Consider the following 19992-nt stretch of genomic DNA (forward strand, 5'->3'; position numbering starts at 1 on the left):
ATATAACACTAACCCAAGCAGAAGACTATGGACATCTTTGATGCACACTTTCCCTTTGAGCTGCATCTTCCAAAGTCCAAAAAAAGCCCCGACCACCCAGGGAGATGCCTCCTGGGAGAGCAGAAGATGCTGCTGACCCAGTGTCACAGACACCAAAGTGAACACCATGAGCAGCACTAGCTGCAAGCTCCCCTCCGTGTTGGCTTTGGCAGCAAACCTGACACCCTTTATCAGCAGACATACCTTTGAAGTAGCTGGCAGCTTTCCACACCCTACTCAAATAAGCTCAGCTTCACATCCCATTCTTTCCTCCAAAGACGATCTCTTCATCAGATATGGGAGAATAAAGCTCAATTAATCAGAACAGATTTTTTTTTGCTACCAACAAGATAAAGTGGCCAAGTAGAGCAGCTGCCTGCAACGCAGCAGGCAATGCTGCTAGCAACATTGAAAGGCAGAGGAAATTCAAGCAGTCCCAGGTACTGAGTTCAGGGAGGGAAGAGGCTATGGCAGATAGGAAAGAGATGGAGGGCTGAATCATGCATCCAGCCTCACCCAGTGACATCTCCAGAGATTTTTTTTGTTTTTGTTTTTTTGAAAATTGTTCTTTCTCTTTAGTCCAATCAACAGTATAGTCATCCATCAGTGTCCATGGGGAATTGGTTAAAGCACCCCAGAGGACACTAAAATCCAAAGATGTCAAGTCTCTTACATAAAATGGAAAAACATCAGCATATAATCTATACATATCCTCCTATACACAACTATCTCTGGGTATTTATAGTGTCAAATACAATGTAACTGTTATCTAAAATTTTATCATATTATGTTATTTAGGAAATAGTAATAAGAAAAACAACTATTCATATTCAGTACAGATGCTAATTTCTCCAAATATGTTTGATCTGCAATTGTCTGACTCCACAATATGGAACCTGTGGATACAGAAGGCCAAGTGTGTCCATGGGAGACACTGAGCTATGCTATATGCTAGCTCAATTCTTTTCTTGATGACAGTGACCACAGGATAGGCCTCATGACATCGTCCTCTCTCTGCACATATGCCCAGCAGCTCGACTCAAAGACTCCATTGCAAAGCCTATCCCAATCCAAAGGAGATGAACAGGAAGCATGCAATGCTTTTAATTTTAACTCTACGTCCTGCTCCTTTAAACTGCCATTTCCTTGGTGCCAAAGGAAATGTGACTGGCAACTCTCATTTGACTGGTTACTGATGGTGAAAAGATCATTTAACCATCTGAGAGTCCTGGACAAAAAAGTCTGAATGAGGTCTTACATTTCTTCCCCAGCGTTCTACTTCAAGTCTTTACTTCCTACATGTGAAGGAGGCCAGATTTTCCCCTTCACTCCTCTCTATCACTCTTCAAGAACAATTCAGTAAAACACAATGGGATGCCTAGAGAAACTGGCCTGGCTGCTTCAAGGCTGTGGGCTGCAGGGGCAGACATGGCTCTCATATACACAGGACCTATAGACTTCCTCAGCTCTTCACTTTCCTCAAGATGAAAAAGTATCTGAAGAGGTAGTTTCTTCACCCTGGCTCTAGGCAATAATCCCCTAGATCTTACAGCAGAGACTGCCTTGCTATTACACTGGGGTAGAGCCTTATCTTTCAAGGCAGCTTTATTGAGCCATAATTAACATACAACCTAATATACACATTTTAAGTGTACAGTATAAGTAACAAATGGTGTACAGTATAAGTAACAAATGTACTCCATCCTTATACAGAACATTTTCATAACCCTTCAAGTTCCTTTATGTCTTTTGAAAGCAACCCTTCATCCCCACTCTGGCCTGAGGCAATAACTGATCAGTTTTTTTCATGGATCTAGATAAGATTTGCCTTTTCTAAAGTTTCACATAAATAAAAACATAAAGTATGTACTCATTGTTCTTGGCTCTTTATTTTTCTTCTCAACATAATCCTTTTTGGAATTGAGTTATATTGTATCTTTCCACATTTCCTTCCTTCCTTCCCTTTTTTCTTCTCTTTCCTTCCTTCCTTCCTTCCTTCCTTCCTTCCTTTCTGTTTCTTTCTTTCTTTCTTTGTTTCTTCCTTCCTTCCTTCCTTTCTTTCTTTCTTTGTTTGTTTGTTTCTTTCTTTCTCTTACAGAATAGCATATATGGATGTACCACAATATGTTTTTTCCATTCATCTGCTGATGGATATTTGGGTTGTTTCCAGTTGGAGCTATTATGAACCAAGATTAGTTTCCTAAGGCAGCTGTGACAAATTACAGCAAACTTGGTGGCTTAAAATAACATACATTTATTCTCTAATAGTTCTGGAGGTCAGAACCCCAAAACTAATGTCAGTGAACTCCAATCACGGTTTCAGCAGGTCAGCTCTCAAGAAGAATCTGTGTCCTTGTCTTTTCTAGCATCTAGACAAGCCCCTGACAGAACATCCTCTATGACTCTGCTTCCATCACATGGCCTGCCTCTTTTATCTGTATTCTACCCCTCCTCTCTCTCTCTCTCTCTCTCTCTCTCTCTCTCTCTCTCTCTCTCTCTCTCTCTCACACACACACACACACACACACACACACACACACACACACACACACACACACCTGTGATTACACTGAGGGCCCTCATGGACAATCAGGTACAAAGTCCTATCACAAGATCTCAAATGAATCTTTTTTTTAAATTTTTTATGTTTTTTTTATTGTGAAAATATTGTACAGAGGGGTTACAATTACATGAGCAAGATAATGAGTACATTTCTTATCAAGCATTGGAGCCTCCTCCTTTGTTTACCCTTCCCTTCCCATCCTCCCCCCCCATCCTCCCCACTCAGCCCTCCTCCCCCCTACACCAAAGTTGTAAAGTTCGTTTTCGTCATAACGACTTGTATGTCTCATTGTTGCAATGGGTCCACTTGTATCCCTATTTAAAGGATTTGTTTTTCCCTTCCCCCTACAAATCTATATAAATATTTGAAGGTTCCCAGGATTAGACATGACATCTTCTGGGAGAGGGGTGGTCTTATTCAGAAGGTATTCTGACACAAAAGTGGTTTTGAACATCTAGTACAAGTCTTTGTGAGGACATAAACTCTTATGTCTTGGGAAAATACCAAGAAGCACCTAGAACTCCTGGGTCGGAAGGTAGGTACCTGTTTAACGTCATAAGTAGCTGCCAAACTATTTTCCAAAATGGTCTTAGCACCTTACATTTACTGATTTTTTTGAGGCACAGTCTTGCCATGTGAGCTGGCCTCAACCTGAAGATCTTCCTGCCTCAGCTTCTTGAGAGCTTGGATAGCAGGTCATGCACTACCACAATCAGCTTCCAATTCACACTCTTAGCAACTTAAGAGTTCTATCCATCCCCACTAATATAAGTCATTTTAATTTTAACCACTTTGGCAGATTTTTAATATGGCTCATTATTGTAATTTGCTTATCCCAATGATTAATGACATTGAATATATTTTCATATGCTGACTGGCCAATTGTATATTATTAGTGTTCACCAAAATGTTTGCCTGTTTTAAATATTTGGGATAGCATGTCTCAGTAGTGTTGAGTTCTCAAAGTTCTTTATTGTACATTCTAATACAAGTCTGTCAGATATATGTTGCTGTGGTTGGATGTACTCCCTAAAGTCCATGTGTTGGAAACTTAGTCCTGAGAGATGGGACCTTACAAGGTGATTAGATAAGTGGATTGCTGCCATTATATGGTAGTAGGTTAGTTTATTTCAGAGTGGGTTCTTAATAAGGGGGTGAATTTGGCTCCTGTTCTCTTTCTGTCCTCCCTCTATCACTCATGTTGTGTTCTCAGCCTTATTATGATGTAGTAAGAAGGACTGATGGAAGCCAGATGGAAGCCCCTTGACCCTGGGCTTTTTGGTCTCTAGAACTGGTAAGAAATAAACCTCCATTCTTTATAAATTACTCAGTGTTGGCTATTCAAGTAACAGCAGCCCCAAATGGACTAAGACAGATGTATTGCAAATATTTTCTCCTAGCCTGTGGCTTGTTTTTCATTTTCTTAACAATGTCTTTCCAAGAATAAAAGTCCATGACTTGATGAAGTCCAATTTGTCTTTATTTTTTTCTTTTATAGTTCATGCTTTTTATATCTATTCAAGTCACCAAGATTTTTTTTTTAATCTAACCAAGTAACTTTCTTTCTCCCCACTTTCCCCAAGTAACTTTTCACATACAGGTCACACTGACAACTACAGGTCTATGGGGATTCTGACCTCGCTTTCTCAGTTTAACCTGAGTTTAGGACAGACACTTTAAAGCATACTAAGGTAGAGCAGGAGCACAGGTAACCGGAGCACTATAAAAACAAGGGTGCAATTGAGAGCCTTCAAACTGTCTGAATTGATTGGCTTCCAAGCTCAAGTGTGAGCAGCTGTCAAGGGCTAGAAAGAGTGAGCTAAAAAAGCAAAGCCAGAGGAACTGTTAATGTGTTCCCGCTAAGTGAAGGCAGGAAAAGAGGAGGATTGTTCGCTCCAAGGTGGGAAACAACACATCCAAGTTTATTTCTGTCTGAACAGATCAAGTGGGAAAAATTATTTTTGTTTTTGGTAGGACTCTTTAGGACATCATGGAGATGGGAGTCAGACTTGGCAGTGTTTGGTCACCATGTTTGAAGCCACCACATTAAACAAATGAAGGTGGCAGCAATAATATTTGCCTAAACCTTAGTTCCAACAGGGGTCAGACAGACGGAGCTTTCATTACACGAAAGGAGATGGCAGGAGCTGCAAATGGGCTCAAGTTTCCCCAGAGTCCTAGACAAAGTAGGTCTGTTTTCAAGCTGTGGACAGGAGGCCACTTTTCTCCAGATGGTATATTTAGCTAAAGGAATCTCCGACACGGCTTCATGCAAAATGTAAAATATGTCCCAGCAGACATAACCACAAACCAGAGAGCTAACGGGGAGCATCCCTTCAGGGAGTCCAGTAGCATAGAAGGGCCAATTGTGCAGCCATCCTGACATCCCTAAATTAGTTGAATTAGCTGCTAGCCAGATTTTTGGCCAGTTTTCACATTTAATGAGTCTTTGTTTCCCTCTTACTAGAGATTCTGCCTCTAGGGAGAAAAACATGCTGCTCTATTTCACTCCAACTCCTAGTGGCTTCATTCCAGCATCAGGTAGGAGAAACAATCTAATGCTGATGTCTAAGCACTTCCTCACCTTAGGGAGGTTCATGTGCAAAAGAAAATGTGAGGTCAATTCTATACTCAGGGAAAGTTCTGGAGTCAATGGAAGAATGTAAGAAATCTGATAAACCTCTTCCCTGTACACCACACCTAGGGCCTCATAACAGTGCATGAAGATGGAAACACTGTATTCTAGAACCAGATGACTGGGATTTTTTGAAAAATGCTTTTGAAAGTATGTTTATTTGATATATAAACATATAAATGAGACATCATCCTCTGATCTCACCTAGTAGAAAACAAGCATAAACCCAAGTCTATGGGGAGGACAGAGACGCTGGCCCTAAGTTAGCAAGTGGGATGGTGTGATCCTATGAGTCCCATTCCCAGTCAGAGGGCTGAAGCCCCTGCTCCTGGACCTAAAACAAACATATGCCATAGACAAAGGTCAGGCTGATACATCAATGTAATACTACTGACAGATCTTCCTCAGGGGCAAGGAGATCTGTCTTCCATACACAGACCGTCCTTCCATTCTTGTCAATGAAGGTCAAGGTGATGGTGGCACAGTACCCTCTAGCCAAGACTTCAACCACGTTCAGGTATCAGATCAGTAAATACCTCAGACATTGCCATTTACTACGTAAAACTTACCACCTTGATCTACTTCTACCACTGCAGGAGCAAGTGTAAAAGCCCCTCCAGTGACATCAGCAAACTTTATTTAGGGTGATCTCACAAGGGAGATTCTGACACCAATAGGTTTGTTCTGAGGTTGTAAGGCAGCAGACAGCCTTATGCTCCTCCATTTTTAGGGCTGGCTGCCCCATTGGGTCTACCTGCTCCACTGGGTATACAGATTATTCATGGATACTGAGCAAGAGCATGACTGGATGAACTCTGTTTGCTGATGTAAATTCCCACTGTTTCTCTTACAAGTTTCACCCTTTCTCCCTTCATTAAGGGCTATAAGATTGGTGGCCACTCTATCTTGGGCAAGGCCTACACCAATCTTGATGCTCCACTCATAAAAGAAGGTACCTTTGCCTTATCAATTGTTAATTGAAAGTTTCTTCACTGTTGAGCATCCTTGTCTGCTCAGTGCCATTGACACTGGTGGTATCTGACTGCTCCTCCATGATCCAGCATGGGTCCCTCATTCCACTTACCCGTCGGTTCCCCTACTGTGCCACCATCAGCTGCATACCAGCTGTAGCCACAGCCTCAGGACTTCTTGACCTAGTGGTCCTCAGCACCTTCTGGCATATTTTTCCCTCCACCTCTCCTTCCCCCAGTCACTGTATTTTTTAAGAAACATTTTGAGTGGAACATCAAACTAAACTGGACAAGTATAGCCAGGAGAACAGCACAGTAAGTCTCCTGACTTACTCCTGTAACATTAGCTACTCAGGGAGCATGGATTGGGGGGGATCACTTTTTAAGGCCAGGCTGGGGAAAAAGTTCAAGACTCCACCTCGACTAATATCTGGTCATAGTGGCATACAATTATCATCCCACCTATGAGAAGCTAAGCTTGGGAAGATTATGGTTCTGTGCTAGCCTGGGAGGTGCTAGCCTGGCAGTGAAAATAAATAGTTCATGAGACTCCATCTCAACAGAAGCTGGGCACAGTGATATGCACCTCGCATCCCAGCTACAACAGGAAGCAGGAGAATCAAGGTCTGGATGCAGTTTTGGGTAAAAAGTGAGACCCTATATCAAAATAACCAGAAAGAGCTGGAGTTATGGTCCAGTAATAAACCACCTGCCTAACCAGCATGAAGCCTTTAGTCCAAACCTCAGTACTGCCAAAAAATAAAAATAAAAAAATAGTAACTAACTTACAGAAATTATTCTAAGGACGAAAGAAGCAAATGTATACAAAATGCTAACCACAATATGTGGATTCAAACTGGCAAAAGTTTTGCCAGTGAATTTCATAGAGTAAAATTAACCAAGGGCACAGGCTTCCAGAATGAAGCCAGAAAAACAGCTTTGCTGAAGCCATGTTGCTAGAAATAGGAATGTTCCTTCTATTGCTAGACCTAAATTTACTGGTAAAACAAAGGCCTATCTTTTTTATAGTTTTGGATTACAATTTGGCATCACTGGGTTGCTGGGCATTATAGATAACACTTGTAAAACAATAAAGACTAATCTTTATTGCTCAAGAAATGATGTCTTCAACTGTTTGGTGAGCCCTCGCCATACCCACACCTTGCTTTAGTTTATCCTTACCTCTGGGACTGGAAGTGACCTATCAAAACTTGACCAATGTTACCTAACAACCCAAAGGAAATTCATGGTACAAGAAGTCCTTGTTATCACAGAATTGTCAGACATTGGATTTCAGAAGACACCTTCAAGACCACAGAACTCAAACATTTTTTTTTTTTAATTTTAGGGAATTGGGACACATAAAGAAGTCCAAGGTTTTAAGATGAAGGTCTCAGGGTCATGGAAGACCTAGGTCCATGAAAAAGGAGGGTTTGGAAAAGGCTTCAGCTCTGATAGTACAAAACAAACCCCAGGAAGCTTCACACCACTGACAGTGGGGCCAGGCACACTCCATAGTTTTCTTACCGAAATGTTCTATCTGAACTTGTGAGAGTCTAATTTTTCATATGATTGTATTCTTAACCAAAGATTGAAAAATTGGAATGTGCAAAAATCTTCCCTTGCCTATTACTAGAAAGCAGAATAGCTCTCACCCAGCCAAAAGAGAATGAATCTTTTCTGATCTACCAGCCAGCTTCTTCTACTTTAAGAGTTCTTTGAGTATATTTGGTCCAAGGGAAAAAAGAAAAGAGATTATTCACACTGTGGAACAGAAAGCATTAACCATTCAACCATCTAATGCACATCTCTAAACAACTATATCTTAACTGAAGCAGTTATAAAGATCAAGAGAAAGACCTATAATCTTAATGATATACTACAAATAACTCACAGTTATAATGTTGAGAGAAATCCCCAAACAATGTATATTTTATGATTCTACTTACACAAAGTAAGAAACTAAGCAAAACTAATCTCTTCTGTTAAATCAAGACAGTGCTTATTCTTCAGATATGGGGTGACTAGGTAGGAGTGCATGGGGAGGAGGTCTGGAGTAGTGAAGTGTTCCCCTTTTTTCATACAATTGTTTTAATTTTTAGTATTTTTTTGTTATTATAAAGGTGATGCACAGAGGAGTTGCAGTTTCACAAGTCAGGTGAGTACATTTCTTTTTGTCACCCCTTCCCTTGCTCTCTAAAGTGTTTCTTGATCTAGGAGTTAGTTATATGAGCATGCTCACTTTGTGAGGATGCATCAATCTATAAATGTCTGTCTACTTTTCTCCAATGAAATGTAATATTCACAGAGGGTTTTTCCTTCTGGAGGTGACAGGGCCCATTCCTCCTGTGTGTGTTTTGTACTTAGCCTCAGGTGAAATGTGTATGAGCACTGGAGGAGCCGGGTATATTCATGGCTTTGATAGCTGGCTGCCATTACCACAGACAGCTTTGAGAGGTAGAGAGGCTAGACAGTCAATAGCTTGTCCCTTTCCTTTCTACCCTAAGGCTGGGAGAAAAGGAAATTGAGAGACTGTGAAATCAAGCCAGGTAAAACTCTCTCCTGAGAACTATTTTCTCAGATGAAAGAGGAAACTTTCATAGTCTTGTAGGTTGTCCAGGTCACACAGAAGAGCTGAAATGGTAATCACTTATGGTCAAGATTTTACCTGAACATGTTTTAATTTTAGTCACACTCACACATCACCAAGTATTGCAGGATAGTTCAGCTTAGTGACAAGCAAGCTAGAGCAGATGCTGAAAACCATGGAGACAGTAAAGAATACCCTCAAACCTAAATGAAGAATGGCCCTGGCCACAGTACAGCTGGGCCACTAAAAATAGCCAGCAAGCTCTAGAAGGAGTTGTCTTTCTCTTCTCTTCTTTCTCAGTACCCTGTCTCTAATACATAGGAAAAGCCCACTTATGGATGCTGTTACAGCCTAAGTCAGTCTTTTCAGGCTAGTAAACAGAAGAAACTGGGTATTAGTTCCTAATGCTGTGAAATCTGAAAAACTTTGTAATGTTAATAACTGGGAAACTGGTTAAGACTTCTAGCCATTGATGACAACCTTGATTATCAATCTTTTTTCTTTTACTGCCTAACCTCAAACTGTAAAACTAGGTTTTGTTTTGTCAGCTGGAAACTGATGAATTCAAAATAGCCCTACAGATCTTCTTTCTACCTGTGACTTGTGGGAAAGCTTACTTAGCTTCTAGGAAGGTTTTTTGAGGGGGCTGTTAAGAGACTGAATATTAGGAACAGTATCCTCTGTACAATGGTTAGGGCCTTTGCCACCATTTATAACCAAACCTCATGAATAAATGACTCTACTGAGGGCAAAAGAAAAGATGTTTCCAAGAGTCTGGTTCTACCACTAAAGGAAAGGTGATTTTGGAAGAGATCCTTCAAGGTTGTCACATTTGGAAGAAATCCTCCAAGGCTGTCACATTTAATTTTTAGTTTTTCCTTGGGCAAATTGCTTAATCTACATCCGAGGAACTGGGATAACAACTATCTTCAGAAGCACCAAGGGACCCAGAACAAAGATAAGTCACAGTAAGAATAACAAAATTCCTAAATCTACCTTGGCCAAGTTCTGGAAACAGAAGCATACAAGGATTCACTAAATGAACGAGAAGAGAAAACATGAAACAACACTGATGGTTCCTGGATACCAAGAGGGCCACAAATCACTTGAGGAGGCCACCAAGACACAGTCATTATTAATACACACAGATTATTCAAGATTGTGCCAGTTTGGGGTTGTGTCTTACAAATGGCTATCTTTTCAGGGCTACTTTTAATTCAGTTCAGAAAGAAAGAAAAGAATGCTAATTCAAATATTGTTTTCCTGTGGGTACATGGAAGAGAATGGTCAGTAGGCCAAGAAGATATCCCTTCTCTTATTTACTCGATTGTCATTGTTCCACCCAAGAAACTCTGTGATAAAGAATATCCACATACCTTTTTGAAGAGTCTTCCTGAGTCCTCACTGACTTGGACAAATCGAGGAATTATATTATTCAGGTAGATGTCACTCAAGGTAGTGTGGTCTCTGCTCTCCCGCTTCACCTGGTTTAAGAGGAGATTCCAACAGTTGACTGGAGAAAGAACATTCTGATCCTTCCTGTAAAGAAACAGCAAGGAAAAAACCCTCAATGTTGGTAAGCAGCAAGGGCCAACATCTACAATTATAGCCCATGTCACAAAATCATAGCAATTACAGCAGAACCAGAAATAAAGTTATCTTTCCTGAAACCTGAGATTACTTCTCTTGTTTTCTAAAATTCAATGGACCACAAAAGGCGGGAAGGTGTGAGGAAAAAATAGACTAATAGTAAAGAGAGGGAGGAAAATGGAAGAAGGAAGGTGAGGTAGGAGAAGCTAGGGCATTTGCTGAGTATCTATTGTGTCTTAGGAAGTTGGTGAAAACTTTAAATGTATTATTTCATTGAAGCTCCCTCATTTTATTATAAGGAAGAATTACCATTTATGGAGTAGAAAACTGAAACTCACAGGGGAGTCATAGAAAAAGTCAAGAAGTCACTGAAACTCATAGAAGTCTAGACCAACAGTTCTACACTGCCAGACTAGAACAAATGTGGGTTGTCTGACTCCAAAGTCCATAGTCTCTAGGGTTTGGAACAAAAGTTAGAGATTTTATCTAAAGACAAAAATCACTAAAGCACTGCAGACTAAATCCCCACAACTTTATCCACTATAGGATTCCATGAAGGCAATGTTTGTTGAGAGAGAGAGAGAGAGAGAGAGAGAGAAAGAGAGAGAGAGAGAGAGAGAGAGAGAGAGAGAGAGAGGAAAGAAAGAAAGAAAGAAAAAGAAAGGAAGGAAGGGAGGGAGGGAGGGAGGGAGGGAGAGAAAATAAAGGAGGAAGGGAGGAGAAAGAAAAGTCACAGAAAACTCTTAGGAACACATCTAAGGAAGCTCTGATTTCATTACTGAGCCATGATGTGTCTCATATAACCAAGAGCACAGCCACATCTGAACAGACATATTCCTGAACATCTACAGCTTGAGTAGAAACACAAGTGCTAATGTTAGATGCTCACATCAAATAATAATGAGTTCCCAAGGACTTTTCATCTACTCCATTCACAGTACTAATTTAAGCAACTCCAAGTTTTGCACCTGGAAGTTGAATTTCTTTGAGCAGCAGAGAAAACAGGAAATAGGATTCATTTGTGGTCCTGTTTATCAATGGATATAATGTACTTGGCATAGGCTAGGCCCTTTACATGTGCTGTTTTCCTTAACCCCATGACTACTGATGAGATGGGTACAATTAGTCATACTTGAAAAATGAGAAAAGATGGAGTGAAGAACAGGTTCAACACACAGCCAGCAAGTGACAATGCTGGAATTCCAAACCAAAGCTATAACAGCAAAGTGCTCTTAACCATGGAGAAGAATAACAATGTATGCATGGCATGTATGCATCCCTCTCCTCTCCCTTTCCCCCTAGTTACTCTCAGTGCAAAGGAGAGAGAGAGACAGAGAGACAGAGAGAGAGAGAGAGAGAGACAGAGAAAGAGACAGAGACAGAGAGACAGAGACAGACAGAGAGACAGACAGACAGAGAGACAGAGAGAGACAGAGAGAGAGACAGAGAGAGAGAGAAGAGAGAGGTGAGGGACCATTGAGAGGGAATTGGTTCTTGAGACAGCACTGCTTCAACCAGGGCTGGTGAGTGCCTGGCACTTGTTATATGTAAATCTGGGAGTTCAACTTAGAAGTTCTCCATTCTGTAGTAGTAACTAATCACATTACACCTACCCACACTTCAGAACACACCAGAACAGCAAATCAAAGACTTGTTTAACCAAATGTTAAGAAGTTGCTTCAAACCAATGAATGTTTTTTTTTTTAATTTTTTTTATTGTAGAGATACTATACAGAGGGTTACAGCTACATGAGTGAGGTAATGAGTACACTTCCACTTCCTCTTGAACATTGTTACCCCCTCCATTGTTTTCCCCCTACCATCCCCTCCCTCCCTCCCTTCCCCAAGGTTCTTTTTTTTTTTTTTTTTTTTGATCGTGATTAAGTGATTACTTAATTTCCGGAAATTCACAGTATTGTGGAATAATGATGCTCATTTAAAGTCACAAGTTCATTCTAACTTTCCTGGAGCAAATTGTCTATCACAGTCTGTAATATATAACGGTGCTCATATGTTATATACCATATATGTGATCAGCAGCATGGGGATATTTAGTAGTGGTTCAACCAGATGAGTGGGAGTTCTTTGTTTCTTAAGTCCTGTTAGTTTTGTCATATCACCTAACATTTTGGATTCATCATCCACTTATCAGGGAGACCATGTACTGTTTGTCTCTTCGTTCTTGGCTTACCTCGCTCAACATGATTCCTTCTAGCTCCATCCATTTCCCTGCAAATGCCATTATTTTGTCATTTCTAATGGCTGCATAATATTCCATTCAAACCAATGAATGTTAAAAGTACATATTGTTTTCAGCCTGCCATTTCAAACCCCTATCCCAGGCTTTGCATGTCTTCTTCTTTAAAAAAAAAAATTAGAGCTCATTCATTGTACAAAAGAATGGGTTTTATTATATTTTCACACATGCACAGAACATAACTTTGATCATATTTAACCCACACATACACTTACTACACATACTACACATAATACACATACACACATACTACTCTTACTCCCCTCAACCCCTCCAAACCAGAAACAGCATGCTTTGTAGCAATATAAAATTGTTAACACTACCTGTCAACCACAACATTATATCTATTACCTTTCTAGGGAAATTAAGATTTCCATAGAAATTTAAAACTATGCCCAGGAAAGAGCGAGAGATATACAAATTAATTCATTCCTTTCAAAATGTTTAGCATTGAAAAAAATAGTAAATAGGAAATAATTCAAAATGGTGAGGGAACTAAGCATGTATATTCAATGATATGTGACATTTCCACAAGGGAACTCTCAACATGATTCCAATCCATTTTAGTTAAAAAAAATCAAATTTATATTCTTTAACAAAAGATATTCTATGTCCTCAATAAGCATAAACGTTCCAGGCCATTAAATTTGCTTTCTTAAAGGGCAGGTTTGGGCTGGAGTTATCACTCATGGCAGGTCATTTGTTTACCATGTACAAAGCCCTGGGTTCAATTCCCAGCATTAAAAAATAAAATAAAATTTTTTTCTTTTGGAAAATGGTAAGTCTCACAAGATCTTACATTTACAATTGATTCCAATCTGCTTCTTATGGGAAAGCATGGGCTGTTGGTCTGTGCTGGGTTCATAGTAGACCATGGTTGTCCAGTGAAAATCAACTGTATCACCATGTCATCAATTATTGCAATGCTTATTATAAATATTAGTAATTAGCTAATTAATAGTTACAAAGGGGTATGAGAATAGCTTCTAGGAAATGTCAATAATTCAATAATAAACTTATAAGTATCTAAATCAATTTAAAACTATTCCAAGATTACAATAATCCATCTGTCTGAATTAAGATTTATGTGCTGAGAACTAAACTCAGGGCTTTGAGCACACTAGAAAACACTACCACTGAGCTCCATCCCAATCCTACAGGAAATAAATTGGAAGCTGAAACAGATACAAACTTTAACTTATTCACAATTCTGAGTTCAATATAATTTAGTTTATAAACACCCTCATTGTACACATTGACTTTGTAATATAGAACTCTAAAATTTTGTACTTTAAAAGTAGATTTACACCCCCTCAAAACATTGCTTCGACTTATTTCACATATTGGAATTCTATGCATGATTTTCACTTTAAAAATGAGTAGATGGCTTTGAAAACAAAAAGTATTGGGACCTATTATGTTTCTTCTAGGGGTTCCCAGTCTCTTTTACTACTGCTGCAACGTTCTGGATGATCTTTCAGTTCCTCTGAGTTTTGATGCTTTCTCAGACATAGTCTTCCTTTCAACTGAGGTGGCTTAATTAATTAATTCATTTATTTATTTTTAGGCGGGGGGTGGTGGTGAAGGGAATGTGGGAAGAAGGGAACACAAACATACTCTATGGGCAGTTTCCCAGCCAACACGAACAAAGATGAAACACACATCAGGCTGGAAAAGAAGCAAGTCCATGAGACGTGATTTCATAGGGAGCACATTAAGACTCTGCTAGAGTGGTTTCCTGCTCTAGTGGCTTTGCAGCCTGATTTTATTTGGGGCCACTGGAGCCAAGGGAACTTCATTTGGTTAGGAGATTGAAAATGGTCTTTATATCTTTTCCATCTCTCATGTGTTCTCACAGTGTCTTTACTTTCCCCTCCTCCAGAGTCCCAGGTTGTGTAATACTCCGGCATTTAAAGAAAAGGGTCTGCATCCCTTAGGAATGTGCTGAACAGCTGCAAACCTCCTCAAATACTAATCCCTAAAAAGCAGACAAAATATCCACAAGTATTTTTCTTACTTAAAAAAAGATTTCAGGAGGAAGATCAAGAACATATCATATTGTACTGGAGGGGGGGGGGGTGCGACCTAAGTCAAAAGATAGAAGACGTAGAAAGTCTAGAGCCAGCCAGGCATCTGCACAGGGGATTATTACTGCAAATGGACTGGGTGAGACAAACCTGCCCAGCTGAATCATTAGCTCTGAAGACATTAGCCCAGTTTTGCTCCCTCAGTTTAGACTACTTATGAATCTTCAACAAACTTAACAACAAATACTCAAAGGGATTTCTCTAAAATATCCAGGGTGAAGAGCCAACTCCATAAATTTGGCCTCTACATTATACAACATTTCTCCTCCCTCCCCCCACACCACACACACACATACATGGCCCCTGTGTTTAGTTTCAATTGGCTCAATCTATAAAATAGACATCATGACTCTTGAGAAAGATCTTCAATGAATGGCTATAAAATCCCAGAAACTTCCAGTCTGAGACGTCCTTAAATTATTAATGGCTACATTCAGAGATCTGCAGATAGAGCACACTTGCCATTAGTGGAATAGCTTGAACTTCTTCATTGCTATAGTAAGGTGTATTTCCTTCGGGGCCAAGTGTCTCTAACTTGCCACTTTCATGGCTGTTGTATGGATCAGCTAAGATGAGAGACACAAAAGAACTATGACAACACAAAAGCACGATATAAATGTGAGGAAATATTATTATTTTCAGTTCCAAACAAACCAGGACTCAGCTTTCATCTACTTCCAACATGTTCCTCACCCAGCCCTGGGCCAGGGCCAAGAGCACAGCCTACTGAAAATGCACAGCCCTCAGCAAATAATAGTTGTGATATGACAGCAGCAACAGGCAATTAACAAAGCAGCTGTAAGTCTCTAGGAAGACGTGAGGGAGATACCAACGGAGAGCAGACTTCAATCTGCCACTGTCCTTTCTCTAAGGAACAAGGTGGAACGATCAGTCCACATTCCACACTGTGTGCTGTGCTTGACAGAAAGGAATGGAAAGAGGACCTAGACTGTCAGAACCCTAGATGCTTCTGCAAGTTCCAGACCCCACCCCCATCCCAGAATGCCTATCAGATCTGGCAATCTCTATATAGAGCTGGCAAATATCAATATGTCTAAGAATATGACTTCTCGGCCTTAAAAACACACATCTATGATGAGAGACAAAATCCCAGATGAGTTAAATGTATCATTCAATATGTTATTAAACATCCAACTATGAGAATGATAACACACACACACACACACACACACACACACACACACACACAAAGGTACATGTATGATTAAAGAGATGGTTTAGTGATGGCTGGACAGGGAATCAGTAATGAGGAGAAAACTAGATTTTTTTAAAAACCAAATTCCCCCTAGCACCTTGATTAAAATGAAATGAACTGAGGCAGCCAAAGAGATTATTTTATTCAGATGAGTGTTATTAGCCTTTCTGGCTTATTTTCTCTATTATGCATTTTGCTGATGCTGACAGAAGCAGACGGGCTGGATGGAGAAGCAAAGCTGCTGCGGATTTATGGTCTGACAGTGCCATGCATAAAATCAGACCCTTGCTGACCTAGATAAACCAGAGGATGGATTGGATTTGCTGGAAGGTGTGAAAAGAAGGAGGGCAAAAAAAAAAAAATCTCCAAAGTAGAAACTGACTTGAAAAACATTCTGTGGGTAATGGTGTCCTGCCGGCTGTGTGACCCAGTATTAGAGTGGCAGCTTAAAGACATTTTTTTCAAAGACAAGGCAGGCAGACGGGGGGCGGACACACTTCTTTGGGCTTATCACAGCTCTGGCTTCAGCTCTGCCAGCAATGAGATCAGAGTAGAAGAGTTCAGAGTCAGAGAGAAGAAAATGCCAAAAGCAAAAATAATGTATTCTGTATATGGAAAAATAAGCTTTCACATTAGTGTCATAAACTGTTTCCATAACCTTAGACAGATGATTAGAAAGGATTCAAACAGAGCTGTGCCCATCTTTCTCAAAATAGTCTAAAATGTCCCCTATAATCAAGTTTGGGGAAAGAACTGAATGGAAATGAGATTCTTGTGGCTCTAGATTAGTTCCATGGGGTCCAGCCACACCCTAGGGAGAGAGGCTTGCCCAAGAGCTAGGAGCTTAGGAATCTGCTTTGAAGTAGACAACTGGACTAGCACAATGTCAGACATCTGTTAAGTGCTTAATGACAATTTCCTAGGTGATTATGGACCAAGGTTCTTTCAGGTTAGGTCAGAGAACTAGGCATGAACCCCAAATATGAACCATTAAAGATCATTAATTAATGTCAGGTAAGAGACTTTGCCTTCCCTCCTGTGGTGCCAGCTCTAAGGGAAAGAGCTTCAAAACATCCAAGACAGCTCTGTGGACTCCAAAAGACCAGACATGGGAGTCTACCCAAGATCTGAATCTCTGCCATATGGATTTCTTGCTTAGATTGCAGATGTCTTATTGTGTAGGTTTCTTCTGAGGCTCCCATCTTTTCTTATTTCATTCATTTAGTCAACAAATATTAATTTTTAGCATCTACTATGTGCCAGGCACATAGGACCAAGGATAAAAGCATCAATTATTCTTGTTTCTGACCTGTATGTTCATGTGTACAAATCTCTTGGATCCAAGATATGGGTTTTTGCCCCTAGACTGCCTATCAGCTTCCCCATGCTGGGCTTGTGGCTTGCATGTGCAACAGTGAGAATGAACTCATTCTGAAACCTGGGTTCAGCTGACTTAGAAGAGCTGCAATGTCTACAAGAAGCCCCCTCTATGGTTTTTTCAGCCCAGGATCTTCTTTTTGTTTATACTCTGCCTTGGCACTAACATTTTCAGAACTACAGAGACTAGACAGAGAACCTATTAAATGTTCCTTATATAGTCTAGATAAAAGTTAAATGCAGGAGAACATGACACTGATTTCAACTCCAATATGATCTGTTAAATTAAGGGCCTAGAAATGAACATATATTAATTAAACCCTTGTAAGGCCTACTAAAATAGATCTATGACCCTATCAAAAGACCTGAGCTGACTACATCATTCAACCCAACTAAAACACAATAGCAAGATGGTAAAAGAAAATACAAGTATGATCAATGACCAAAGTTGCACATATTTCTCACTTTTAAAGAATATATAACCATCTATATACTCCATTGACAGTTGGATCCACATGTTCCATTAAAAAATCTGTGAACAACTCTATATCTTCAGTTTTTTTTCTTCTCCAGTTAATTAAGATGTCACCAGAAACCCATAAGTAATTATAGCACATAACAAACATACAGAAGAAAAAAAAGTACAACAGATGTGTTAGCAGATTTTTAAAATAAATGAAACCTCAGAAGATAACTGAGGTAGACAGTCTGGCTCACCCCTGGCAATTCATTCTAGAGAAATAAATACCTGTCTGTGCCAAAAGGGAATGACGTCATTCTGAAATCCACACTCATTTTCAAAGCAGTGAACACCTTGGAAGCAGGCATCTCCTTGGCATCAGGTACAAGTGGAGAAGCTTGATCTAGAGCCAGGTAACTCCTCCTGGCTGGCAGTCAGTACTCAAGAGTGCCAAGTACCAACAGGCCATTAGAAACGAAAAGCATCCAGAATGGTCTTTCTCCCTCCTGAATACCCAGAACAGTAAGTCCACTTACACAGCTAATGATACAAGAGAGGAAAAGATAGCTTCCATTAAACTATAGAGCTAAATGGAATAAAGTCTACACAGTCATCAGATTAGTTGCATATATCATTAGTACTTCTCCTGTGTTATTTTGATATTTATCTTGCCTTTATTGGAAGGAAGTCTCTTGAGGACAGTGTATATTTGGAATGTTCAAAGACTACCCATCATCAAGAACTAGATGCCAGAACCACAGAAATCCTGTAAGTGTAGAGCACAGTAAGACTACAACTCACTTAATGAATAGTTAATATCCTCAGCCTCCATCAACCTCACTTACTCAACTGCTGCAGTATGTATTCTGGGTGGCTATCAAGTGACCAAATTTGTACGCCCATTGGCTTGTAGGCTCTGAACTACAGTCTATGATTAACCAAGGTGACATTTGATTGGCAGAACTTTAAAGGGTTGGGTGGTGTAAGAGAATTCTAGTCAATTTTTAGGTTAGTAGGTCAAAATATTGAGTTCTGGTCCTTAAGGAGTCTAGATGAATAATGAACCCTATCTCAGCAAGGAGTGCTCCCTCTATGGAAAGCACCCTAAACTATGCTTCAGTCCCAGATTCTGCTCTGCCACCCACAAGCCAGGTAATCTTGGGTAGGTCACAAAGGTATTTTTCATCTGCTTAAAATGAGGACAGCATACCTGCTCTGCTGATCTCTTCTGACTTTTGGGTTAGAGAGGTTCATAAAAAAGCTTTATGGACAGGAAATAAATCAGAAATCATCCTTTCTTATTATTGTGGCAACTGTTATTACTGCACCACAGCCCACACAAGGAATTTACATTCACAAAACAATGTGGCTAAAGTCCTGTCTATAAATACAAACACATCTCAAAATTCCTTATTACTCAATCTTACAGTAAGCCTAATTGATACATTTCCTACTTCATCAGTGTACTAAACAGAAATGTGCTTTGTTGCTATTAACTTATCTGGTTCTCTGGAAATTCCCAAACTCAATAAATCTCCTGTGTCCAACCTAGCTGAGACTTGAAAGGGAAGAATGTTAAAGTGAACAGAGATAATCCAGAGGGGACAAAAAATAGGATCATGGAATTTCAGAGGTAGAAGGGACTTTCAAGATGGCCTACAGTCTAGTCCAAACCTATCATTTTCGGTGTGAGAAACAGCCTCAGGGAACCTGAGGTCACACAGATGGTAGCAGAGCAAGGCAAGAACCAGGTCTGAACCAAAAACCACTTTCTTATTTCTTTGTGCTGGGAGCTTTGTGTTAAACAGAAAGCCCTTGGCATCTACAAAGACCTGGTGTTGAAAGAGTTAACAAACAATGTTCAATTCCCAGAGCACACAGCTATTCTAAGACAACACATAACAGGAATACCAAGGGTCCAGGAACCCAGAGGGAGCAAAACTGCTGGTGCCTAGCGGCGCCGGAAAGCATGTTGACACACTGCATGTGGTTACACATGAAAGGCAAACGCAGAGGAAAAGCAGTTTTGAATCCCACCCCATTCTAATTTGGGACTGGCTCTGGGCACCTACGAGTGGACTGTGCCACACCCAGCCACTCTGTAAAATGACCCTTTGGTTCCTTCATTCTCTATTCTGTGGCCTCAGTTAACCCCTTCTGTGCCATAATAAGGGCCATGAAAGACATTTTGAAAAGAGAACTCTAAA

At 40.1% G+C, this 19992-nt stretch overlaps 1 protein-coding gene across 4 annotated transcripts in view; it reads right to left on the reverse strand.

The window, feature by feature from the left end:
- Window positions 1-19992, reverse strand: part of Srgap2 (SLIT-ROBO Rho GTPase activating protein 2) — a 250890-nt gene that overhangs the window by 109966 nt on the left and 120932 nt on the right. For all 4 annotated transcript variants that reach the window (XM_070041646.1, XM_070041645.1, XM_070041648.1 and 1 more), the window contains exon 4: window positions 10175-10337. In XM_070041646.1, the coding sequence (XP_069897747.1) occupies window positions 10175-10337 (163 nt within the window). The remainder of the gene's footprint in view (window positions 1-10174; window positions 10338-19992) is intronic.

The sequence above is a fragment of the Dipodomys merriami genome, unplaced genomic scaffold (genome assembly GCF_024711535.1).
Source record: "Dipodomys merriami isolate MVZ:Mamm:240054 unplaced genomic scaffold, mDipMer1.0.p SCAF_31, whole genome shotgun sequence".
NCBI lineage: Eukaryota > Metazoa > Chordata > Mammalia > Rodentia > Heteromyidae > Dipodomys > Dipodomys merriami.